Source organism: Passer domesticus, chromosome 3 (assembly GCF_036417665.1).
Source record: "Passer domesticus isolate bPasDom1 chromosome 3, bPasDom1.hap1, whole genome shotgun sequence".
Lineage (NCBI taxonomy): Eukaryota > Metazoa > Chordata > Aves > Passeriformes > Passeridae > Passer > Passer domesticus.
The window spans coordinates 16,260,794-16,287,119 of NC_087476.1; the positions used below are offsets into that span (position 1 = coordinate 16,260,794).

Below are 26,326 nucleotides of genomic sequence, written 5' to 3' on the forward strand. Positions count from 1 at the left end.
GTATTGGAAAAGGGAAGGTGATAATCATCTTTTAAGGAAAGCTGTTTGTATTCTACCTGCAAAACCAGTAAAACAAGGAAAAGGAAAGCAAGACCAATATTCAGGATTTTCTTTTGAGCAAAAAAATAGCAACAGGATTATTTGATATGAAAATGATAAAGCTAAAAAACTTAGTTTCTTTATCTGCTTAACAATTAAAAAAAAAGTTTGCTAACAATAGTGTTGCTGCATGCTCAGGAAGAGAAATTATGTCTCTCAGCCCCTTCTGTTGAACCTGTGTAAGGAACTAAAAATATAACTCTCCTGAAGTATTGACAAAGCTGAGGTCCCATCTGTCTGGTGATTTGGGTGATCATCTTTACCATATGCTGAATGTGAAAAGGTCTGTGAAATCTTCTCTGGGATTATATAGAGCTCTAAAAATTCTGTTTTATCCAAAGTAATCCTTTCTGTGTCATTGCTAGTCTTTTTATCTGCAACTGCTTAAAGTAACTTGACGCAAATAACTGTTTCACTATCATTTCAAAGTTAGTTCCTCTTCTAAAACTTCCATTTCAGTTTTCTAAGTTTTACTAGTTTATAGAGCAGCTTTCCCATTTGGAGTCTCATAAATAGGTACCAGATTTTGATAACTTTTTCCTGTACTTTTTTCCTGTTTGTTACTTGTTCTTTGCTTTTTATTCTTCGAGGTTTTTTTTTTAATATCTTGATATTTTTTTGTCAGAATCAAGAATATAGTTTTCCTAGTATTGAATAGTTTTTGTCAAACTACTTTTATTGTGACATGGCAATTTTAGGGTTGCTGCTTGGACATCTCATCACTGAAAGGAATCTTGTAGGTTCTATGTTAAATGTAAGAGTTTCACACTTGATCACATTCTCTCTGTAAAGAGAGTCCTTTGATATGACAGTTGCTTTTCCAAATTTTAAAATATTAAGTGTTAAAAAGCTTTTGAATCACCAGGATTCCCTTGCAGTGAGAACTCTCCACTGCCTTCTCGGCTGCAGACGGTGTGGAGCAGAGGGGTGACCACACGGGACTGACCAGTTACAGCTCCCTTCAGCGGAGGAGCTACTGTGGATGATCGGTGTGTGCGCTGAGGGTGCAGCGGGGGCGGTTCACCCCGTGTTGCCCTGCAGCCGTGCCCCCGAGGCGGGCTGTGCCCCCCGAGGCGGCCTGTGCCCCCAGGGCGGGCTGTCCCCAGCCGTGCCCCCGAGGCGGGCTGTGCTCCCCGAGGCGGCCTGTGCCCCCCGAGGGGGCCTGTGCTCCCCGAGGCGGGCTGTGCCCAGCCGTGTCCCCGAGGCGGGCTGTCCCCAGCCGTGTCCCCAGGGCGGGCTGTCCCCAGCCGTGTCCCCAGGGCGGGCTGTGTCCCCGAGGCGGGCTGTCCCCAGCCGTGTCCCCAGGGCGGGCTGTCCCCAGCCGTGTCCCCGAGGCGGGCTGTCCCCAGCCGTGTCCCCAGGGCGGGCTGTGTCCCCAGGGCGGGCTGTCCCCAGCCGTGTCCCCAGGGCGGGCTGTGTCCCCAGGGCGGGCTGTCCCCAGCCGTGTCCCCAGGGCGGGCCGTGCAGCGCGGCGCGGTGCCGGCAGGTGGCGCTGCCGGCTCGGCGCCGCCGCGGGCAGCGCTGGCGCCGCAGCCTTGGCTCCCGGTGTTTCCAGGAGAAAGCGATACTTTCACAACACGCAAAACACACGGGAAAACGAAGAGAATAGGGTAGTCAAGCACTAAGAAGCAAAAGAATAAATATAGTCTTTAGTTAATTCCCCTCTGTGCAGGCACAATGATATATGATTTCCATGATTATATGCTATTTTGCCTCCATGAGATTCCCATCTCGTAATGTCCGGGATTTAGTTTTGCAAACTGTAGTAAAGGAGAAGGCCATTTTCTGTCACATTGCAGTGCTGTCTCTTGGAGTTGAATGCAATAACTAAAGTAAGACAATAAAACTCTGTTCCACAACGATTAGAGTTTGTGTGATGCTGGACTAGTCACCTCTGTAGTACCTTTCACTTGGATAGTATTTGTGCCTCTGTGGGGAGGTGGTGTACAGCTTATGGTTCTGCAGGCTGATGTTGCTAAGTACTCAGTGTTCAGAGCTATATCTGGAGCTACTGGGAGCTCTGCTTTCAGTTGCTGGAGTGTTCTGGAAAAAAATGGATACCTCAATTTGGTAATTAAATAAGTATACCTGTATCTCTGTGCTTCAATTTGTCATTAAAAATAAAGCTAACTAATATATTCTTATTATGAAGGCTTGTTGGAGAAAGTAAATTTGTCTTTTTCTATAGATACTGTGAAGAATATCAAAGACTAAATTGATGAGTATGAAACCAGGTCTGTCAGGAGAAGTGTATCTTTCCTGTTTCATGCTATGCAGAGATGAAATACCTACTGAATATCGTACTAGGAACTTTCTTCCAGGGTCTATAACAAAAAACCCAGCAGACAAACAGAAAAACTACCCTCATAAAAAAACCACCAAAACCAAAAGAACACAGACTCCCCCTCCAAAACAGCAACAAGAAACAACAACAACAACAACAAACCAATAAAAAAAAACCCAACACCAAAAAACTACAAAACCAATTAAAAAAACACCAACCAAAAAAAACCCAACCCAAAACAGAACCCCCCCTCCCTCCCCCCACAACCCTCTAAAGAAAATTAGGCTTCAATTTGTGACATGGGCACACCTCCATGAAGAACCTTTATGAGCTGGAGTCGCTTAACATCTCTTACAGTAACAGGTAGAGACTCTGTGCTCTCAATCTTTTTTAGAGAGGAACAAACCCATGTTTTGTCACTGTGGCAAATTTTGTAAAGAAAATGCTGAATCTGCTTTGTTGGCTTTCAGTTTATATGCTTGAGAAAAATGTCTTTACTCTTTTTACTTCATTAAACTGACCTGCTGTATCATCTCACTTCTCTTATTGCAGCCTCTCTCTGCTTGTCTGGTTGGTCTTGCTTTCCACCTGGTATATTTATTGTTAGTACTATTTACTCCTTCCAGTAATGTGTTGCCTTTTCTCATCATCAGGATTCTCATGTAGTCTCTCTCCTTACCAGGTTAAGCTCTTCATTCTGATTTTGTTGCTCCTTCCCTTTTGTGTTTAGGTTCTTCAGTGGTCAAACTCACAGTTGTCATTACCCATCTCTCCATCCTGGTCTAATTTAATTATCTTTACTATTTTGTTTATAGTTATGACATTGAGTTAATATTCCTCTACATTTATGTTGTGCTGCATTCTGTTTTATGTTACTGTAAAGAGTCAATTTTCTGTAATACCAGAGTGGTTTGCAGAAGTTGCAAAAGGCAAATTTTTTAAGCTCTGAAGTGGAATAAAATATGTGGGCTTTCTGCAAATAAATTTCTAAGAGAATTAAGTTGTCAGATTAAAGTAAGTTTCTGTTGAATGTTTACAACTGAGACTTCTCATACTTGTAAATTCACCAGCTATGGGAATGTGCTCTCTTATGAAGGCAAGTAAAGCATCCATGACACCAGAATAAATGACAGTGCCAGATCTAAATAAATGATATCTTGGGAAAAGTCACTGTGGCTTTTGTAGAAAAAAGATACATTTCAAGGAACTGAATTCTCAGCAGAGTCAATGAACATAGGAAGAAGACAAGGAAGTATTTTGAAATATAAGACATTTTAAGCAAGATCTTAATCTAGAAACATCTAAATGTATTAAAAGCTAAGATAATAACAGGCATGATTGCCCCAGGAAAACAAAAGAAGGACGCAAAAGATAGGAGTATGTGTCTTGTGAGAAACTTGCAGGTGAGGTTTCCAAAGATAATTCTTGTGCTATTTGGCATACCAGTGAATGGTCTGACAGAGGGAGGAGATGCCATGTGGGCATATAACCAGGATAACTGTTTCACAGAGGGTTGTGGAAGTAGCTGTGAGTACATTGCAGATCAAAGTCATTGTGGATATAGGTATCATACCCTACTGGGGAAAGTAATCTCATCTATAATCCTGCTAATGCAGTAGTGGGCAGTAAATCTGCAGTAAGGAAAGGAATTCATAAATTGTTCCTGATTTCTCTGGAAAATGTTTTGTGCCCCGCTCCAGTTAGAAAATGAAACAGTATCTTAAGGAGTTCCTAACAAATCAATGGAAGGGCAGAATGTATTGTATTATACAAATCTGTGATTTTTCTAAGTTCTAAAGACTGAGTTTCTGATAATCACATTTCAAAACGGTTGTACCAAAATAGATATATTTAAGAGGCCGAGGAAAGCTGTAGTCTCACATCAAGCAGTGGTAACTCCCAGTTTTGCCAAAGTACTTTCTCCTCTCTTCTCCAGCCCTCCTCATTCTTAAGACATTTGATTCATTTTTTTTCCTTTCCCCAGAAGTCCTAATTTTTTCATTTCAGTTTGAGACTCTGAGTCTTGGTTGTTTTGGTTTCTTTATATTTTCTACTTCTTAAGACTGAAGATGTCAGGGATTGATATTATCACCTTGTTAAACAAAAATCATGCTATTAAAGCTGATTGTATGAGAAGAAATGTTTTCCCAGTCCCTTTCCTCATCAAATTCCCTCACTAAATAAGATAATCCGCTGAACACATTTTATCTCTTTGTATCCTTCTTATCATGGCAGAAATCAGTGTGCAGTACTTTGTTAATTGGAAAATACTCCTAGAAATCACTAAAGTAATTGTGTAACTCTCTTGGAGGCTTTTGTCCTTCCAGAGGCATTAAGGGAGAGTTTTTGTATCTCTGAGCAAACCAGTTCGCTTCTAGATATGGCAGATTTACCAGTCTGCCACTTCTCAGAGCTGTTAATAGCTAGGTTGTAAGATTTGTACAATTGAAAGTGAAACTTCAGGCATGCATATGCCTCTTGAGTTCAAGAATGCCTTGTATATAATTTCAGAAAATTACTGTAAATTTCTAGACAGTTGAAAAACTATGGACTATGAATTTTTACCCCTGAAGGTTGTGTGAAATCGATGGTTCTGCTGTGAAACAATTCTGTTGTGAATGCACAGAATTGCTAAAAGCAAGGCCAACCTTGCACCTAGAACCTATTCAGTCAGTAACTGAAGCCGTTAAAAAGCCAAGTAAAGGACAAAAAACATGTGGCTTGAGCACGTTTGCAGCAGGAAGATAAAATGAGGTTCAGCACAAAGTACAGCAGCAAAGGCTACTTTAATTCTTAGATAGATAAATGTGTCTAAATTAATTGCAGCAGGTGCTGGGACAGGAAGTGTGACAAGTTTCAGGAACCTTCTGGTGCTGGTGAGCAAGATGTGTTGTTCAGGCAGGCAATGATGGCCACTGTAGAAAAGTTCCAGTTGGCCTTTGGAAAGAAAATGGCAGGGAATGCTCTGCAGGCTACCTGAGCAATTCAGTGATCTACCTGTTACAGGGCCCTTTGGAAGGAACAAAGTCAGTATGAAGTTGATGACAATCCATGAGAATTTCCTCATGGTCATGCTCAGATACCAGACATTTGCCCAGGCATTAGGTAGATGTGTGGTAGATATTGTCCTCTCTTATGGGGTTGCATCTAGGTTCTGTATCTTTCTGAATATAATTCTGGCCATTACCTGCTGAAACTGTTTGAAGTGTAAGGCTGGTGTATCTGAGGAGATAGTCCTAAGAGAGACCATGAGATCAGTGCTTAAAGATGCTGGGGAGGGGAGGGTGCTTGTCCCCCATGACTATATATACAATTTATTTAATGGTGCTGAATTCAGGTGTTCACAGAACCTTCTATTCAGGTTCCTGCTGGCTGCTTTGGATGTTAATCTGCTTTTGGGGCTTGATGTCGTGAGGGACAGTCCTATCTGTCATTCTTTGCCCAAACTTTGACCAAACTGGGGTGTTAAGACAGGGGCTTTGAGCAAACTGGAATATTAAGACAGAACTTTCTGATTTTTTTATGAGGATATTTGCAAATAGCTGATGGTCCCTAAATTCTGTGACTATATTTATATATTTATTAAAAATATTAGAACAGAAGAGCTTGGCTCAGGATAGAAGAAACTCATGAGCCATCTGTTCAGATTACAATCTCCACCCTTCCTTAATCTCCTTGAAAATATGCTTTTTAGGAAGCTGAGGGAAACTATGGAAATTAAGAACTCTTTGATTTTGAAAAAAGAGATTTCTCAGGACAAGAAAATGGTTATACTTTCCTCAGAGTTGTAGGTAACCATTATTTAAAACTTAGCAACGTGTAATTCATCCATCACTCGGGCTTAATTTAACCTCTGTGATAAAGTCTTTGTGCACATATGTGTGCATGCCTACCTATGATGGATGGCAAATTGGATGGCAATGCGACGTGCCGAGGCAGAACACAACAAATTTAGAAGAATAGCATAACAGCTTTCTTTAATATTCAGCTTCTTTTTCTTTTTCTTTTTCTTTTTCTTTTTCTTTTTCTTTTTCTTTTTCTTTTTCTTTTTCTTTTTCTTTTTCTTTTTCTTTTTCTTTTTCTTTTTCTTTTTCTTTTTCTTTTTCTTTTTCTTTTTCTTTTCTTTTTCTTTTTTTCTTGTTGGGGGAAGGGATGTGGTTTGCAGGGGTGAAGGGAACCAAAGGATCTAAGCGAGCCATAGCTCATTTATTACTTTCATTTTAATGCTTTTGCAGCTCTTACAGCATTCCAAGGGATGAATTGTGGAATATATACGCTTTGTCTAATTTATCAATAATAGAAGGAATTGTTGTTTCTTAATTTTTTCAGTTCCAGTCAGTTCCAGTCCAGTTTCAGCACTGGTATATGATTTTGTTTGGGTTTTTTTCCAGTCTTTACTGAAGTTACCCCTTCTTGAAATCAACCACAGAACAGTTTTTCTTTTATTTTTTTCTTTTTTTTAATTAAACTGGTAGAGACAAATTTATTTATAAGTGAAACTGCAGTTCATTACTATAGATTTGGAGTTCTATAACATGGTTTCACTGGTGCCATGTTTTCCTGATAGATTCAGATCTCTTGTGTAATACACCCATGGTAATCAAATTAAGAAATCACTTAGTCAGGTTAAAACATTTTTCTGTTTCATGTACGGTGGAATATTTCTCCTTGGTTGTTTACTACTTCAATTTAAGAAAGTATATTTATAGCATACTAAAAATATCACCAAGATAAAAATGATATTAAATTATTTTATTAAAGAATTTGATTTCATACAAAAATAGTATTCTGTAGCACTAGTAGTAAAATTTATTTTTCTCCATATAAAGGCTCATTTATTTTTATAGCAATTTGATGACACATCTGCTTGCTTTATTCAGCTGAAAAGAAAATGTTGGTTCTTGGTGTTTTGTAAAATTGCTTTGTTAAATTATTTTCAAAATCGTTCAACTTTTAACAAATGACATTTGATACTAACATTGGAAAGCAATTTCAGCTAATTAAGTAGATCCTTCTATAAACCATTGGAACATTAAGATGACAAACTGTTCATTCAGGATTATTTTAATTGGTACAATTATTGTAATTTTGTTGCAATTATGTGTTGAGCTAAAAGCTTTTGTTTAAATCATTTGAGGTTTTTTTGTTAATATACATAAGTAAGAAGAAAGGAAGTAAAATAAAAACTAAAGATAAGCATTATCTGTTTACTTTTTCATTACAGTGCTTTAGACAAATATCTATTGAATTATTCTTTTAGAAAAGTATGTTTCATGCTTTCAGCAATTTTGTAGAAATTTTAAATGTTAAAATTGAACAAGATCATAGAAATGTAACTTTTCTGGAAGGTTATTATGTTAATTCCAGTTTTGACACTGTTTAAATACCTTTTAAGAAAAAGGGTGAAATGAACTTCTGAGGGATTTGTGAGTTGCTTAATGCCTATTGATGTATTAATTTAAGAAGTGTAGCTATTTAGTGATTATAGAAATTAAAAATGAAAATGCTGTGGAAGGTGCCACATTCATCACTCTGATGATAATGTTCTCTGCAATCATCTTTGCCCAGGCCAGGTTTAAATAAATCACTTCCTTTAAGTAGACAATTTAGTATTGTAGACCTCACAGTGAGGCATTACTTCTGAAATATTTAACCTGCTTTTTGTTTTTCTGCCTCCTTTTATTGCCTCTTACTTAAAATGCAGGGCACATAAAATTATGATGTTTCTTACTGTGCTAATAGTGTGGTCTCAATGTTAAAAGGCAATGTACCAGTTGAGTAGTAGGTGGTTGATGCCCACCTTTTTTTAAATGCTTTTGCCTTTTGTAATTCAAATAGCACTGCAAAGCTGTGAATGAATCCGGGCATTTGTAAGTGCTTTAACACTTTATTTTAATCATAAAGTATGCCAGAGAGTTGTTTAAAGAACAGAACTTTTTAATATGGCTCAGTGACAGTGTGTGATTCTGGTGTGGGAGATTAGTTTAATAAATACCAATCTTTTAAACATCAGAATGGGTATTTTTCTTTCTGAAATGATCAAAAGCAGGAACAATTTAGGAGGAGAGGTGGCGAGGTGGTTTATCTGCTGGTACTTGAATTGAATAGTCAGTTTTGCAAATCAAGCTTTCCTGAATACCTATGGTAATAGAAGTTTTTAAATAGCTAATGCATCTGTTCAGTGAAGTCTCTTCTGCTTAATATGCGCTGAGGGGACTTGAATTTTTGTCTACATAGATATATCAAACTATAGCTTTCTCTTTTTTTGGTCTTTATAAAGATAAAGCATTTGTTCCCTTATGTTATATTATTGAGTGTGTGATGACTTTTTACTCCTGTCTTTATATGAATGGCCACATAAGCAAATGTTCTTTTTCAGTGTCCAAGTGACCTGTTGCAATTTTCAGTTTGAGAGAATATTTGTAGCACAGTTGCTGATATGTTGAAAGTACTGCAAAGTTCCTGGAGCGGTTTGTGTGAGAGCCTTTAACACTGTCACTATATTGGCCAGACATGAGAAGAGTGGGATAAGTAACTCCAGTGCGAAGCATAGCATTTGATTATTAGGTATTAGAGATCAGACATCTAATTAGCAGACTGTTAAGCATCACAATTTCATATTGTATTCCATAGCAGCCAAGATTTTCTGCTTTTGTGTTTCTCAGTATTAAACCTGTAGAAATTTTTTTCTCATTTTTAATGACAAATTATTTCATTATTTTAAGCAATATTTTTAACTTGTACTATCTTGAGAGGAAAAAATTAAAAAGGCCATGATAGATAAAACATGACATGCCTTCATGCTCATGCCTTCTGTTGCTCTATTATTTAATAGCAATTAATTAAGTCATTTGCTTTTTATGGAGTGAGAAAGTTAAATTACTCTTGTCCATACAGTTGCTTGCTCCTGTAAAACACATGAGGAAAAAAAATTAGGTGTGCAAAGATCAATTTGAAGCATTTCTTTGTTTTCACCTTCAGGGAGAGAGGTTTGGAACGAGCAGAGAGAACAGCCCTTCAGGGTATGAGGGCTTGTAAAGAAGTCAACCTTCCATCAGTGTGGGAAGAGCAGGGTTCTGCTCCATGAGAGAGGGTGAGCTGGGAGCTGAGGAGAGCTGCAAGGCAGGCATGGCCCTGGGAGCAATTCCTCAGTAGCCAAACGGGAAGAGCGGAGCAGGTTCAGTGACAGTAACCAGGGACAGCCAGCAGCCCCGTGGTGCGTAGCCACAAGGCACAGCTCAAGGCAGGAAGTTAAGCCAGTGGTCAAGGTCAAGACCAAAGGTGCATAGATGTAGCTCGGAGGAGGACCAAGGGCAAAGGTCTGAGCTTAAAAGCTGTTCTTAGCTCAGGCAGGAGAGCCCTGCAGTGAGGCTCCTCACAGCTCTTGTCAGCACAGCCTGGTTGTGCAGCTACCCTGGGTCAGAGCCAGCCTTGAGCAACTGCCCCAAAAGCCCTGGCTAGGGGATGAGGTGGGTAAATCCTGTTGGCATATTCCAGAGCATACATAGCCAGTGGCATAGGCAACGTGGGCACCTCCAGTGCAGCCTCCAGTGAGGATGAAGGTGGTTGATTTTGGCTGTTGCCATTTTGCCACCACCTGGCAGAGTCGTGAAGGAGATGGTCAGTAGGTGCAACAGCTTAGAACCTACTGAGCTGTGCTGGCAACATTCAGTGCTGGACACGCTGTCAGACCATGGTTGGTTATTTTCTAAGTCAGTCATGGAAGTACAAGGTGAATGTAATTTGAACAAATTTGAATCTAATTTACAGAATGAAAGACAAGATGATGTGCCTCTGTGTACTTGTGCTAAATTGTCTATATTTGAGGAAAAAAACAGGAATAATTCATCATTGTTGCAATGTAACTTACTCCAGAATGAAAGAAGTTTTTAATTTCAGCTGCTCATGGAAAAGTGATGTGAAGAGTAATGGAATTAATTTTTAAGGTTTGCTTCAATCAATGAAATGTTTTGTTTTAGCTTCATTCCTTCTAAATTCAAGTAGTTTCTCCTGGAAACAGACGGTCCGTAACACTGACACTTTCTGATGTTTCTGATTTAAAAAATAATTCTTTTGCCTCAGGAATCTAGCCCCAAAATGAAAAAAGTGTGTTCACAGTGCTTTATTTTTAGATCTGCATGCTTGTATTTTAGAAAAAGTAACTTCTAAAGTGCTTTAAATGCTAACCTTTTATTTTTTTATCTGAGAAGCGCAGGCACGTATGGTTTTTGTGGCTCTTTGCCAAAAGATTATCATTTACATAAATATTTCTTTCAAAGGCGTAGTTTAAGACATTGAGCTCAGGAGGTTAGAATAGAGACTTCAATCTGCACACCAGCAGTGGGCTATTGGCTTCTGAACAGTAGCTTTGTTCATCGTATTCGGAACACTGTTCGCATTCAGACTTAAGTAGAGCTGGCATTAAAAATCAGCTAATTTGTTTCATGTGATTCATCAGCTGTGTGTTTTATTTAAATCTATGTCACATTCTCTTTTGGCTTTTTATTTTGAAGATTGAAGTGTTGAAGTAGGCCACTCTTTAACTCTTCAGTTCCTGACTTGAAAAGTGACTTAATTTTTACTTTTCCAGTGTTAAACTCCTCTATATATATAACAAATATATAGAACTAAAGTGTGCATTAAGGATCTTGGATTTTTTTCACAATCTGATGTTTGATTTAAAACATACACATTTACAGTCAGTTTAGTTGTATATAAGGCTAAGTAGAATAACATAAGGTAGTAGCTAAGTATTAGTGTAAAATATGCATTTGTCAGGTTCAGTAGAGTATACAAGTTTTACTTTGATATTGCCAGTGTTCTTATTTTTTTTTCTTTTGGTCTTTCACTCCTTGAGGTTAGGAAGACTTTCAGCTTCTACTAAATTTCTTTAAACTCCGCCAGAGAATGAACTGTTCCCATTATTTGAAATTGTAACATTTGAGTGTCTTCTCACAGAAGCACCACCTTTTATTCTCTTAAGGCTGGAGTCTCTGAAGTCTTACATACATTGAGCTTCCTTAAAGTGGATAATCCAGCTGCCATCTGGACAATGTCTCGTAGATATTTGTTCTGCAGAACCTTTGTTAGAATAGGCTACACTTGCTTTTATGCTTTATATTTGTTCCATTTTTCCTGTGCTATAAAGTAACCTCTCACTGTGAATGAAGTTATTCACAGACACTGTTTATGACAGCATGGATGGGAGTATCCTCCATCTGTGAGGTACATGGTCCATTGTTTTCTGGTAAAATATATATAGGAATTTGTTAATTTTACTCTTAGTGTATGGCTAGAATGTCATAAAAGATCAGATTGAAAGATTAACACAGCTGAAATACATTTTTAATGCAATGGAGTTTCACTTCAAGCATGTAGCATTGATTCTCAGTTATTTTATTTTTCTTAACATTAAACACTAAGTATTCTGTGTAAATCTTCCACTTTTGTCTCTTGAATAATCCCGTGGTGCATAAAATTGTACTTTCTGTGGAGGATTTAAAAACAAAGATTTAAAAAAATTGTTGCTTTTAAAAAGCAGGCAAATTGTGAAATAGGGTAAGATTGTTCAGCTAATGGTAGACTTAGTTCATTAGCTCTATTAAAAATACAATTCAATTACAACCAGTTGGGGGTTTCTTTTAAGTGTTTTTTTTTTCTTTTTAAAGACACAATGTGATTGTGAATTTATTTAATGTAAGAGATTCCTGGTGTACTGATGATTTACTTAGTGTGCATGAGTCTCCTGCCTCCCTTCCCATCCATGCATCAGTGTACTCATTTCCCCCATGACAGCATTGATAGTTGCCTTAGCTCTTCTAATTGTCCAGTAGTCGGAGAAAACACACTTTCTTTGTTCTATGCTACCTTCTTCTTTTAAGCAAGTTACAGCAGTTCACAGAGCAGCCAACACATCTATGCTGTTCCCCTTTATCATGGAGTTATAGTCTTATCATGTCTTTGAAAAGACCCATTAAAAATCACAATTAATTTTTTATATTTATATGAAGCTATTTTTGTTTTTTCTCCTCGTACTTTTTTATTTTTACTTTATGTACAGTGTGGTTACTTCACTGGTATCTATATAGAGTGGTGTCACAGTCACTTTATAGCCATTGCTGTAACTGTGCTCACTATTCTCAGTGCATTCTTTCTGTTTACATATTTATTTTGCTGGGTGTGAGTACTTTTTCATTTTAGTAATCTTTAATTTAGATTATAATTTCTCATTTGATATATGATACCAGTACTATGAGGTGAAATATCAAGTAAGATAGGTCCAACAGTGTCAGCCTCCATCACTTGCTTGGTAGGACCTTTTAATAAACTTCCACAAGACTAACATTTAATCCTACTCGTTCCTTCCTGAAACTCCCTTTATACCACTGCTCACAAAACCCCCACTGTTGCTTAACAATAGTCATAATGCATGAACAGTCCCTTACATTGATCATGTCTCATGGTTTTATTGTTTTCTTTTGTTTGTGGCTTTTTCTTGGAAGGTGAATTGCTTGAAAGCAAGTGGTTGTTTTCCCACTTTTTACAATGAATGCACAGTTAAATTTTGATCAACTTCTAAGATGCCTGTTCCTGTTACAAAAAGTTAGTTTCAAAATGAGATTGTTTTTCCCATGGAATTTCTGAATTGGGTATAGGAATTTGAATAGATGTTTGGGGTTAAAGTTCACAAATGTTAACTTCCCTTACTTGGGATTTGACATTACTGATGTATGGCTTCCTCAACATTTCTCTGAAGCATACCATTAGATCAGATTGTTCAGCTATCTGAGGTTTTTTGCATATTAGAAAATGTTACATTGCTCTTTCTGCAGACAGCACAGCTTTTTATGGGTTCTCTTATTTTTCAGAGAGCAGGGAGAATGGGTGCAAGTGTACTAGTATTTCACCCTAGAATATTACTTTGTAAACTGAAGTCATACTCTAATAAATATGGTTTATGATGTATCTGATTTCACCCCCCAGAATTTCAAAGAATATTCCTACAACTAAAGATGTTGAACCTCTACTTGAAATTGATGCAGATATACGGAACTTTGAAGTATTTTTATCCTCACGAACACCTGTCCTTGTTGCACGTGATGTAAGAACCTTTTTGCCTTGTACAGTGAACTTGGATCCCAAGCTACGAGAAATCATTGCAGGTGAGTATGATTTCAAATAAATGGAAAATGACAAATCTGTTATTTATTTTAAGTAGAGCTACTTGACATGTCACACAGGACACTCATTTGTTCATCAGATCATATCTTCAGATTGTCAGATTTGACTTCAGTAAGAGACCACTCAGTTTCGCTTAATAGTTTTGCTGTAAAAACCAGACCATCCTGGACTAAAGCTTCACTTTTGGAGGGCAAAATTCTTGTTTTGCAGAGTGCTTTAGGAGATGGAGGAAACCAATACACACAACAATATTTTAGTAGAAAATATGCAAGTTGACTTCAGATCTTTGTTAACAATTTTGAAAGTACATGTAAAACCCTGTAGAAATTAAGTCAGTGAAACAAAGTCTTCTCCAGGCTGAAGAACTCCAACTCTGTCAGCCTTTTCTCCTAGGGGAGTTGTTCCTTAAGGTCTTATAATGGCTTAGGTAGGAACTTATCTAGTTCCAACCTGGTCTTGAACACTTCCAGTGCTGGTGCATCCATAAGTTCTCTGGTCAGCCTTCTCCAGTAACTCACCACCTTCATGGTAAAGAATTCTAAACCTAATGTCAGTTTAAAGCCATTCCCCTTTGTCCTGTCACTACATATGCCTCTAAATAGTCTTTCTCCACCTGTCTTGGAGGCTCTCTCCAGATGCCAGAAGGCTGCAATTAGGTCACCCCAAAGCCTTCTTTCTGAAAAATCCCAATTCTCTCAGCTTTTCCTCATAGTAGAAGTGTTCCATATCTCATCAGTCATTTTTGTGGCCTCTGGACTTGCTCAAATACATTGATGTCCTTCTTGTTCTGGGGATCCCAGAGCTGGATGCAGCACTGCAGGTGGGGTCTCACCAGGGCAGAGGGGCAGAATTCCTCCCTCACCTGCTGCCCACACTGCTTTGGATGCAGCCTAGGACATGTTTGGCTTTCTGAGTTACAAGGGTACATGGCTGGATCAAGTCCAGCCTCTCATCCACCAGCACCCCCAAGTCCTTTTCAACAGGGCTCCTCTGCATCTGTTCATCCCCCAGCCTGAATTGTTACTGAGAGTTGACCCAACCCAGCTGATCTTACTAAACCTCATAAAATTCCCATAGGTCCCCTTCTTGAGCTTGTCCAGATCCCTCTGGATGGCATCCCATCCCTCAGGTGTGTCAACTGCACCACTCACATGGTGTCATCTGCAGACTGGCTGAGGATGCACTCATCCCTTCATTCATGTCATTAATGCAGATACTAAATAACACTGGTCCCAGTGTGGACCCAATGGACACCACTTATCACTGATGTCTGTCAGGACTCTGAGCCATTACCCGCTGGATGCAGTTGTCCACACCCAGTTTCTTATCTGTGTAACAGTGTACCCATCAAATGTATCTCCAATGTAGAGAGAAGGGTAGTGGGGGGGACTACATTAAAAGCTTTGTAGGAGTCCAGATAAATGATATCTCTAGCCCTTCCCTTGTTCACTGATGCATTCACTGCATTGCAAAAGGCCACAGGGTTGGTCAGGCAGGACTTCCCTGTGGTGGAGCTGTTGCTAGCTGTCTTGAATCACCTCTGTCCTCCATGTGCCTTAGCAAAACTTCTCTGAGGATCTGGTCCATGATCTTCAGAGGCACAGAGGTGAGGCTGACAGGTCGCTAGTTCCTGGGGTCCTCCTTGCTACTGTTTTTAAGAATTTGTAGTCTCTCCATCTCCTGATGTAGAGGACAACCTCTCCTCCCCTCCTTCCTCTCCTGTCCCATTTGAACAGCCTGCAGCCGTCAATAGTTGCACTCCAGTCATGGGATTCATCCACCAAGTTTCTGGAATGGCAGCTGCAGGTCACAGCTCTGTGGCAGCACGGTGGCTTCCAGCTCCTCCTGTTAGTTGCCCAGTCTGTGTGCACTGAGGTAGAGGCACCTCAGCTGGGCTGTCAGCTGTGTCACCTTCTTAGAGGAGCACCCTTTAATTATTTTGAAGTATTTTGGTGGTGTTTCCCTGTTGGCTACTGTTACCTCAGGAGTTCCTGCCTTATCTCTGTAAGACTTTCAATGGACAAATTGTTTCTGATGTCCAGCATGAATATCCCCTGGCACAGGTGCCTTTTGCCTGTTATGGGGAGAATACAGAGTCCCCTGGATCTCTGCTTTTTTCTGGTGGCTGTTCTGTCTCAAGGAGGCCAGAGCATGATTCCAGCAGTCTCTATCCTCTGACTCTCTCATGCTTCTTAATCTTTCTGCTTCCTTGCTTAACACTTGCACCAGGCTGGACCAGGGTTGTCTGCCTGATCGTGCCTCACGTAGCTGTTGTCTCTACTACCATCCAACACTGGTGACAGGCTCTGCCCACCCCAAGCCTGAGCCTGGGATGAGAGGTGTGTCTGTGTTGTCACATCCTTTCTGGTGAGTGCAGAGGACTATGGGTTTGTGCCTTACGTGGATGCCATATCTGAGCTCCTTCCAAGAGGATGATGAATACCAAGGGGCTCACCTCTTGGCTGGGGTGACTGCACCCTCCCTGCGCCCTGGCCGTTCAGACTACCTTGTCACACTCCCTGGGCTGAGGCTGGTTGGGGACCTGTTTTTCTTTGGCAGCTCCCAGGTCTCTGTAGTGCCTGCTGTGAGAGCATTGACAGTCCCTGGTGAAACGGAAGAGCCCCGTGTATGCTGGGATTTGTCACTCTGCCATGGTACAGACCAGCCTTGGAGCAGCTTCTCTTGCAGAGTGACTGTTAGGTTCCTTTATGCCACATTTAAAAAAAAAATCTAAATGTTTAGAGGGATTTAATAAGCTATATAAGTTTATGTGATAAACCATCCTAACTTTCCTAAAGACTCCTGTGTAGATGTGATCATCAAGAGAAATCAACCAAATCCAGCTGAAATTTGACCTTCTTGATGTTCTACTTGATGGATTCTGATTGGAGTTAAATATACAAAAATGTACTGTAATGAATTGGCAAACAAATAAAAACTTTTCCAAGTACTTCAAGCAAAATCATATTCTTGTTACCAATTTATATTTCAGATGTTCGTGCTGCAAGAGATCAGATGAATATTGGAGGACTTCCTTATCCCACCTTGCCTTTACATGAGGCCCCTGCTAGAGCAACATCTCTGTTCAGCCAGCCTTCCTCAGCTTGCTCTTCTACCACCTCTTTCAATGGGCCTTTCAACAGCGGAGTTCTGTCCCCCCAGCCTCACAGCAGTTACTATAGTGGTATGACAGGACCTCAGCATCCCTTTTACAATCGGGTAAATAATCGAGATCCAGTTAACATTCTTCTGATTTAGTCTGGTAGTACTGCAGATGTCATCTATTAAATATTAAAATACCTATGCAAGTTTTATTTAGGAGTGGAGAAAAGTCCAAAAGCTGACAAATTTTGCAGTAATGTTCAGTCACTGTTGTTTGGGGAATAAACATGGTAAATGGCATCAGAAAAACAAATTACAAAGGAGAAAAAATTATTATGAGACGCTGCTCATTTGTAGGATATTGCAGGGCTTTTTGGGTTGGTGGTTTTTTGTCTGTTTTTGTTTTGTTGGGGTTTTTTTTTGTTTTTTTGGGGGTGGTAAACTGTGCTCAGTTTTTTGCATGCTCACAGACACTGGAAGGGGTCCTGTCTGTTTTTTGGTTACTTTCGTTAAAACATACAGAAACTCAAGTGGGGAGACAGATTATAAGAATGTATGTCTGTCTTCCCTTTTGTCTCTTTTTGAAGTTATTCCGTGATCTTTTCCCTAAGCTGGTGTTGTACTCATTTAAAGGAATTAACCTGAATTGCATAAAACATACATTTTTGAGCTATTTGTGGGCCTCAGAAAATATAGTCCTGGGAATGGCTCACGTGAAAAATTGAATTAAGTGCTTTACTGTATAGTTGAAGAGAGTCTAAACTTTCTGGTTTTGTGGGATGTGTTCAGTATTTTTAAACTTTATTTTTCACTTTTTTTTCTGCAGTACTATCATGAAAAAAACCACAAACAGCTGTTAATAGTCATAGCGTGCTTCTATATACAGGAAATAGCCTCAATATTAAGTAGATTTGAGTGTAGATAAACATATAACCTATTAAGGTGAAAAGTAAATTGAGTTATTCATAAATCAGTGTTTGTTAACCAAAGCAAAAAAATGTATATGTAGACCAGAACTTTTTAAGTTATCTATTCTAAAATAATTCTTATATACTTTCAAGATAGTGACACTATGCTGTTTTGTTGAAAATAACATAAAATAGCATATATTTTGAACACTGATAAATGCTTGACACATGAATATTTGTGTTGATACTAACTCAGCTTAGTCCAAGTAACTGTTTTGTTGGAAACCCTGATTTTTTGTCTGTTTTGCCCTGTTTTGTGTTACTGTACATGACAAGGTTTAAAGGCAGGGGTCATAAACTGTTGAAACCTGTATTGGGATTTTTGGCTCCAGTAAGCATTAGAGAAATAATTATTGGTGAGTCATAAGCTGTTCTTACAAAGTGTTTATTTGTTCATTTGTGTTAAGGCTTACAGACGTGCTTACTTTTTTGCCTGCTGAAGACTAAAATGCTTCAATTTTGGCCTTTCTGACTGGAATTTTATACTACCCTTCTAAAGTATAATTGTTTTTAGTGTGTCACTTAATAAATATTGACAGAGAACTGTATTCATTACTCTGGACTCATAAAGGTACTGTCATGAGCACCACATACTGAGATAAGTGATAAGAAACTTTTAAAAGTAGAAAATTCATCCTAAAAAACTGTTTTCTTCATTATTTTCAATCATATTTCATTTCTTAGATTTTGTAAAAATGGTATTTAAAAAAACAAACATCAACTGAAGAATAGACCCCAGTAGAAGTTTCTGAGAGAGGTCTTGGATACTGGTATAACACAACACAATAGATTCAAATACTTCTGTGAAAATTGTTGGATTTTATTCAAAAACACCTTCATTTCTTGGGGATATGTGCCATATTCTGACCAGTAAATGGTTCCTGTCCTGTTGTCTTTAAGCATTAATTTATGCTTAAGAAAAACCCCCTTGAGCTGTTGAGGAAGAGGCTTCATTTTTGGAAAATAAGTTGGTTTTTTTTTTATTATGTGTGTTTCTTCTTTTTTTTTTCTTTAGATTCCTCTGTGTTATGGACCTGGAACTTCCAGTGATGTAATCTATTAATTTTTGGTTTAAAACCCAGTTCTCCCTCTGGTTAGCTGTAAAGAGAGGACTATGGTCCCATTCAGAAGCTCTTCAGTTTAGCACTCTGGCTCTCAGTATAGGGCTAAGCTGGACATGTGTTGTTTACCACTGCCTAATGGCCAGGCTGAAAGCTGAATTCAAGTTCAGCTTCTCAAAATTGCTGCTCTCGTGGATCATTGTGGAGATGATGTTTCTTACAGGGAAGGTCAGAGCAGTAGACAAGTCTAAATGGGATATCCTGGGTGGGAGCGAGAAATTCTGGTATGTGAATACTTTTTTTTTCTTTTTTTACAAGAGGAGAAAATGATATGATATCTTGAACAAATGATGTTTTGCTACATCCATTAAGCTTTGTAGGCGATCTGCAGACTTGAAGAGCAACTGTGCACTGGTTTATGCCCAATGTATATTTATATTGATCTCATGTTTTCATGATACCTGTATTGTAGGTCAAATGAAGATTGAGTCTGAAGTGCTTGGCCTGTAATGGAGAATTGATTCCACAATTGGGAAACAGTGGAGTAGCTGAAATGGGCCCAGGGGTTGATTAGAAGTTATGAGAGGATTGTGGGATAATTGCCTTAATGGACAGACTTTTTCCATTGTTTTGTAGTCTGATATCATGCAACCAGCAAGCTCCCTGTGTGTTTCACAGAAGAGGCTCTGCAGTGAGAGTTGGGCACTTGAATGCAGTTTGATAGTTAAGCATTTTGTGCTTGGGGGCTTTTCACATGGTTTAGGCTGTTAGTGAAAAACTGAGGCATTAAATGATTCTGTGGTATTTTCTGGAAATTATTCTCTCTTCAAAAAAAAAATTTGTATTATTTGTAGAATGTTATGACAGTGGAATAGTTTTAATTCAGTGAACTTTCCTGCATCATTCTATATTAGTCAAAAAATGTAAGGCAAAGGCTGGGTAACCAAACTTCCCCATTTAGACTACTGGTTACAATGAATATTGTGTAACTTCGTGTGTTGGAAAAGCATATTAAATTTTTGTGGTAATTGTGTGAAAGTGCTCAGAATCTACCTCTAGCACCTAAGAATATGGAACCATTTTTATTTTCCATAAAGTGCTTGAAGTTGTAGCATATGCTATCTACATATATTATATACTCAAAAATTAAACTTGAATTTCTCAGGTTATTTAGAGCTGCTTCTGAATACAGAAGTTTTTAAGTCCTTATTGGCAAATCTAAAGTGGAATGTTTCAACAAATTTTACTCCTTCCTCATAGATTCTCCATTTAGTCATAGAATTATTTACTCTATATTGAATTTGGTGCTATACACTAATCAGAATCTTGTCATGTGCAGAAACACAATTCAGATAATATATTCTCTTGTGAAGTATCTGGATAATACAGTTTTAAAAATGCTACACATAGAAACATCAGAAATCAGTAATACAGCCATTGTTTTGAGATTTCTTTTTGGTTTTTATGGTGTTTTGTTGGTTTTTAGGTTTTGGGTTTTTTTGGGGGGAGGAGTTTCATTAAGAATGGGGCAATGAGTTGAAAGCAACGAGTGCTGTAATTCTGCTTTTCCTAAAGTCTAAATTAACACTGTCCCTTAAATGTTATTTGTATTGAACAACATGCAAAATGTATTTCCAGCAAAACAAAGCTCCAGTACTGTCTGCTATAAGTATCTGTTCATATGTTTATAAAACCTAGTGTTTGTGGAAGCCCCCAGGTTGGGTGCCACAGATATGGGAAATTTTAGTGATGCTCTTATGTATCACACTTCTTGTTTATTTAGTACAATTGTCTTGGCTATTGCAAATGACTCAAAGTTTTACTGAGCACCTGCTTTTTAGTTTAGAAGGTCAGAGAGTGACATTGTCAGAATTATTGTTAAATTACCTTTTCCCATATTGAAAGCAGATATTAGAGTGTAGCTACCAAAACCATTCTGACTCTGATCCTCCAGAAAACTATACCAGAGCACTCATTGGCTTGGAGGGAAAAAAAGGGGTCTTTTGGAGTGGTTTTGAAGAATTCACTCCAGAGCTTTTGATTGAATTCTGCTCAATGGTTCAATGCAAAAGTAAAGACACTATTAATAATTGCTCTTTTTTACTTTATGAAACTCAACTAGAGGATGTGTTTTGTTGTAATGATTTTTATTTTATTATTACATTTTGATTTGTGTAATTGTTTGTCCCTTTTTTGTTACACCTTTTTTTTTTTCATAGCCATTCTTTGCCCCATATCTTTACATGCCAAGGTATTACCCTGGCAGTTCTCATCTCATCTCACGTCCACCACTAAAAACGAGTTTGTCCAGAGATCAGAACAATGGCCTAGTAAGTATTTTGAAGGGTAATTCAAATACTAACCTAGACAATAAATATAGTGAGTAATGAAATTGAAGGTTATTAATGATGGTTCTGTTAGACAAGTATAAGCTTTATATTATAAATATTTTAAGCAAAGGTGTTACTAATGTGTAATGTAAATGTATTTTGTTTTAACTTTAGAAATTCCTTTCAGAGGAAAACCAATTCTAGCACCCATGTATAAAGATTAGAGGAGAATGACCTGGCAAAAAATATATTAATGAAAATGCCAACTGTACTACAGTACCAAAATAGATGTAGTGGTATAATAAAATGAGTGCTACTTGTAAATTTATGTTCAACTTTTTTTAATAATATGTCACAAATTCTTTGTGTAGAAGATAAAATTACATCCTTTAATGTTGTAAAGAATGCTAGAAACTGGAAGATCAAATTTAAATGTTAAAAGAAATATTTTCAATATTTGAGTAAAACAAAATACATTTTATCTTAAGTGTTTTTGCAAGTACATATAATTCAGTTTTACCCATTAGAAGGACATTTTCTAGCTTACTATAGAATAATAAATTTCCTACTTAACAGTATTTATTTTACTGACAGATGGCTGTTCAAATGGAATTATAAACTAAGGAAAGATAAAAATGTAAAAGCCTCACTTGTTGGTCACTTTAATTCTAGGGTATTGATACAATGAGCAAGGCTGTTAAAAGGTGGTAAAAGCTTGAATCACTTAAAGAAAACAAATGTGTTTCTGTTGAATTATGTATTATGATGAGATCATTCTCATTCACTGTTTACTTCATGATTTTTGTTGAGCCCTTGATCATTTTACCCAAACCATAATATTTTGTTGTTGTTAGGATGTTATCAAGGAGGATGCTGATGAGGGGCTTCCTTCACCCACAGACCCCTCAATGGTAAACGAGTAGTCATGTGGTGTGGAAATTTTAGCATCTCATTGCTTTTTCAGCAGTAATGAGTCTGCATTAATCATAACTGCAGTTCACTAACACTGCATCAGTGGCTTTGGTGGGCAAATAGAGTAGTTGAAAACTAATGTAGTTCGTGAATGAATTTAAAAGCTAATATTTCACTTGTAAGATGTACTCTGTTTTCCCCTGTAGTTTTCCCCTTGCCTTTCTCAGTAGCTGTGGTGAGCTTTCAGTCAAGTGTCGTGGTAGCTGAGCAGAGTGTAGAATGACAGCTGGTCATTCAGTGCTTAAGTTTTAGAAGTAATTGTGTTTTTCTGCAATTGGGAGAAATTGCAAACCTACCAAACCTACTCTCTCAAACCTACTCCCAAACCTACTTCTCTCAAACCTACTTCTCTCTCCCAAACCTACTTCTACCTGCAAAGCTATTGCAGGTAACACAGTATAAGGCAGCTTTGATAGAAATGTAAAAATAAAACATTGCTGGTCATAAGCTTATTCTTGAGTCAGAATGTTAACAGTTACCTTTTCTATGACTTGTTTTATCCGAAGTATTCATACTTAGGATGCCAACTTTATGGTATATGTTTTAACTCCAATTATGGTAATTGTGTTTTATACCAAGACAAAGAGTTTAAATGGGACTGTCATTATTCTCTTAATATTTGCTGCCAATAGTTGTTGGCAAAAATTATAGTTGGATTGCTTTTACTTTTTCTTTTAGTAAATAATTACAAAAATGTCTTTCTACTGTTGTGCAATGAAAAGACAATCAAATCCCACACAGATTCCAAACTCTGTCTAAATGTATATAACTTTGACTGAGAAACCGCATATGTGCAGTGCAGTGGAAAAGGTATACTAAGTTTCTCTCCCAAGTCATTTTTGAACTTGTGTAAAGGAATGACTTTGGAGTAATTTTTCCTTTGGAAATGCCATCCTTGTGTTTGATTCCGTATCTCATTATCCCATTCCTTTCCCAGACCTTTGAGACTTGCCAGTGCAAGGAAAATTAAGGATTTTCTCAAAACTATTAGCATGACGGCTGAGGACTGTGTGTCTCTGTGAGTGTGGCAAGGCACACAAGCCTGGAAAAGTGGGATTTAGTCTTGGGGCAAAGTAGTGAATGAGTTTCAGCAGCAGAATTAGAACTGGGTGCCTCTTCTGCTTGCTGCTGAGTATTTATCGTAATGCACATTTACATGCAGCTTCAAACAGCAGTTTAAAAGACTCCTGTAAGTTAAGGAGCCTCTAAGTAAGAAAATACAGGAATTAAACCATTAAAAAGAAACTTTCTTTGAGATAATGATAATGGAAGATTTTGTTAGATCTGTTTTTTTCATTTAATTTATACTGTTGTGAGTCTGTAATGCAGCATATCAGATCATACATTTTTGTAAGACTTAGCACTATTTAACCTATGGTGTAAATCTAAAACTTTGCATTTTTTTTAAAGTCTCTTGGGAAGTTGACAAGAAGGCTGTTAGTCAGGATATGATATGCAATGTCAGGGTTTCATCTACTCTAAATCCAAATCTTTTATCAACTTTATTGAATTTTCCATGAAAGAAAACAATATTATATTTATTTATGTGCTACAATTATCTGTAGATGATGGGTACAGTAATTTCATCCAGCTATATAGGTAGCTCTTAATTGATGGGTCGTTGCTACTATATAAGTGATCCAACTTATTAAATGGTTTGGTGCACGCAAAGTAATTAAATAAACTAAAAAAGAACTGCACAAAGTAGTTAATGAACACCAAGATGTGTAATTGGTTTGGTGATTGAAAACAAGAGGAGCATGTAGAATCAAAATTGTCTTTCATACTAAACTGGCAAGGAGCCAGAAATGTTGCAACTCCTGTGTAAAATAGAGAATAATCATTGTTTTGAATGTTTGAGTCATAACAGGGTAAAAAAACAGGATTACTCAGGAGTATAATTTTTTTTCATACAGATCATAATTTCTGCTTGTTACATGAGTTGACAGAGCTGTGTGGAGGCTGTTATGTGATCTAGTTATGGGTCTGCTGCTGTTGTCAGTCTGATCTTGGAGTGACCAAGTTCTGAAATTCCAGACCACCATCATTAGTCTCATAATATCTGTGTAAGTCTAGGTTAGCTTAATAAAAATCAGGAATATTTTGAGTATAGTCATCCTGTATCAAGCATTTTACTTTAGCCACCTTCTATACTTAGATTCTGTTGCTGATGATAAAACTTGTCTGTCTCAGACCATAGTGTACTATCTTTGCTGAATGGATCAAAACATAGATGTCAAACTGGTAAGTTGACCAAATACCATCTATTTAGTTGTATCAGCATGAAGGTGCGTTGCAAATTTTTGGTTATCAGCTTGAATCACTAATGAAAATAGTCTTAAGATGCTGGCCTTTGCCATCCGTGATGGAGACAAACATGCATTTCTGCTGGTTTTACTGTACAAATGCTTATTTCTGAATAACTGCAAAAACTTCTAGCATGCCCTTTTGAAGAGTTTGTAGGTAGATTGCAGTGTTACCGGTCATGGAATGGTAACATGGAATGGTTCACAGAATCCCCTTTTATGTTAGAAATCAAACTAGCATTAGGAGTGCTTATCTGTCATAAACTTGATTTTGTGCTTTAGTTTGCATTGTTAATTTTGACTTCTTAGGAAACGGCTTGTTCCAGTATATTTACTTAGTTTAAATACATTTTTTCATATTGCACTGAACATACAATTCATTAAGATGTAGCATTAGGTGTGCTTTGAATGAGGACTAATGTGGCCCAGAGCATGTAGTATAGATAAACATAGAGTACTTCTTAAGAAACTGGAAGTACTTTACAAAAGTTTGAGCATGAATGAAAATATATGGCATGGGAGTTTTCTTACAGATTTTCCAGTGCTTTTGTGTAGCATTTTTGTGCTTTGAATATTTGTGCTTACAAGAAATAACTTTTCTATTCTGTGGGTGGTGCTGTTTTGTTTTTGGGGCTTTTTTGGGGGGTGGGGGCGAGGGGTGTTGGCAGATTTGGTTAGATAGAAATTTGAAAAGTTTGAGGTATATTGGTAGTATAATGTGATCTTGAGATGGCAGGAGAATGTTTCACTAAAAGGAGGATTTTCTGTCAGAAACATAATCTAAAACCTTTATGCAAAACAGAATATAGCAAGTGGTTTTTTTACAAATGCAAAACAGAAGAGTCTGCTCATGAAAACAGTATTTGTATAGCATATCCTAAATGTATATTTTGAAGACCTATTTTAAAAGTTTCATCACATTATGAAAATATTCTGTCTATCCTAACCCTGATTTCCTGTTTACTTCAAAGCATGTTCTCTGTGTGTTCAACTTTTGTGATGTCACTTTAAGCTGTTGTTTCTTTTAATTGTGTTTTGTCCTTTTCTCAAAGCTGTGTAAGTCTGAGTTAAACAAAAACAGACAGGTACAGCCACTTCGTGTGAATTCTCATTCAGTTGTTTCAGAGTCATTCCAGAAGCTATCATACTGGTGCTTCATGCTGGGCTGTCTGTAAACTAATGCTCATTACTAGCCTTGAGGTTTGTTTTGACAAGCTGCTTTTAGCTTTTGCATGGCAAATACTTTTCAGACTAATGTTCTCTAAGCATCTCTAACAAAACCACTAAGGCTGAAAAATGTGTCAGTTTAAGTACAGTTTTAATTCACTTACATGATGACAATATCCCTAAAGCTATTACATTACTTATTCTTCAGAGAGTGCTTTTCATAAAGAATGATTTGGATTAATGTGCATCTATTTCAAACAGTTCACACTTTAACAAAAATAGTCTAAATATTTCAGCTTTTATGTATCTTTTTTATACACTGAAAGCAGAATTTCTAAACTAGGTCTTAATGCATGCAGAAAGAATTGCTTGTCCTTGATTGTTAGAAAAATATTTTGATCTGAACGAAAATCTGTTAAATTAGAAGTGTTTAAAACTTTTCTTCATTTATTTCTGGGTGTATCATAGATGATGTATTTAATAGATTCTGAGAAAAAAGGCAATTGCTAACACATGTTGCTTGGGGACAGTTTATTTTAGTGGTGCCACAAAGTAATTTTGGCTATAACAGTTTCTTTTATTTTAATTGATAAGCCTTCTTTCAAAAAATAATTAAGATTTGAATTAACTTAGTATCTTGTCTATGTTGATATATTATCTAACTCATGTCAATAGTAAATAGTGTGTTTGTGGGGAAGTAATGGATCAAACTGGTATTCTGAAGAAAAACCCACAGTGACTCTTAAGAGGATAATTAAAGATGTTCATAAAAGAGGTACATGATAAATAGATTATGGGTGAAGCTTCATTCTGTCATTTTCATAATTTTGGTGATTGGCTTATATCCCTGACACGA

The 26,326-nt window shown here is 37.5% G+C and overlaps 1 protein-coding gene across 7 annotated transcripts in view; it reads left to right on the forward strand.

Moving 5' to 3' along the window:
• The window catches only part of KIDINS220 (kinase D interacting substrate 220), a 75,323-nt gene that overhangs the window by 39,685 nt on the left and 9,312 nt on the right, over positions 1 to 26,326 (forward strand). For 4 of the 7 annotated variants that reach the window (XM_064411996.1, XM_064411994.1, XM_064411995.1 and 1 more), the window contains exons 23-26: positions 13,367 to 13,545; positions 16,557 to 16,783; positions 20,915 to 21,025; positions 21,880 to 21,936. In XM_064411996.1, coding sequence (XP_064268066.1) covers positions 13,367 to 13,545; positions 16,557 to 16,783; positions 20,915 to 21,025; positions 21,880 to 21,936 — 574 coding nt within the window. Of the gene's footprint in view, positions 1 to 13,366; positions 13,546 to 16,556; positions 16,784 to 20,914; positions 21,026 to 21,879; positions 21,937 to 23,913; positions 23,959 to 26,326 lie in introns of those variants that run through there. The other 3 variants (XM_064412001.1, XM_064411999.1, XM_064412000.1) reach the window with 3 other exon arrangements.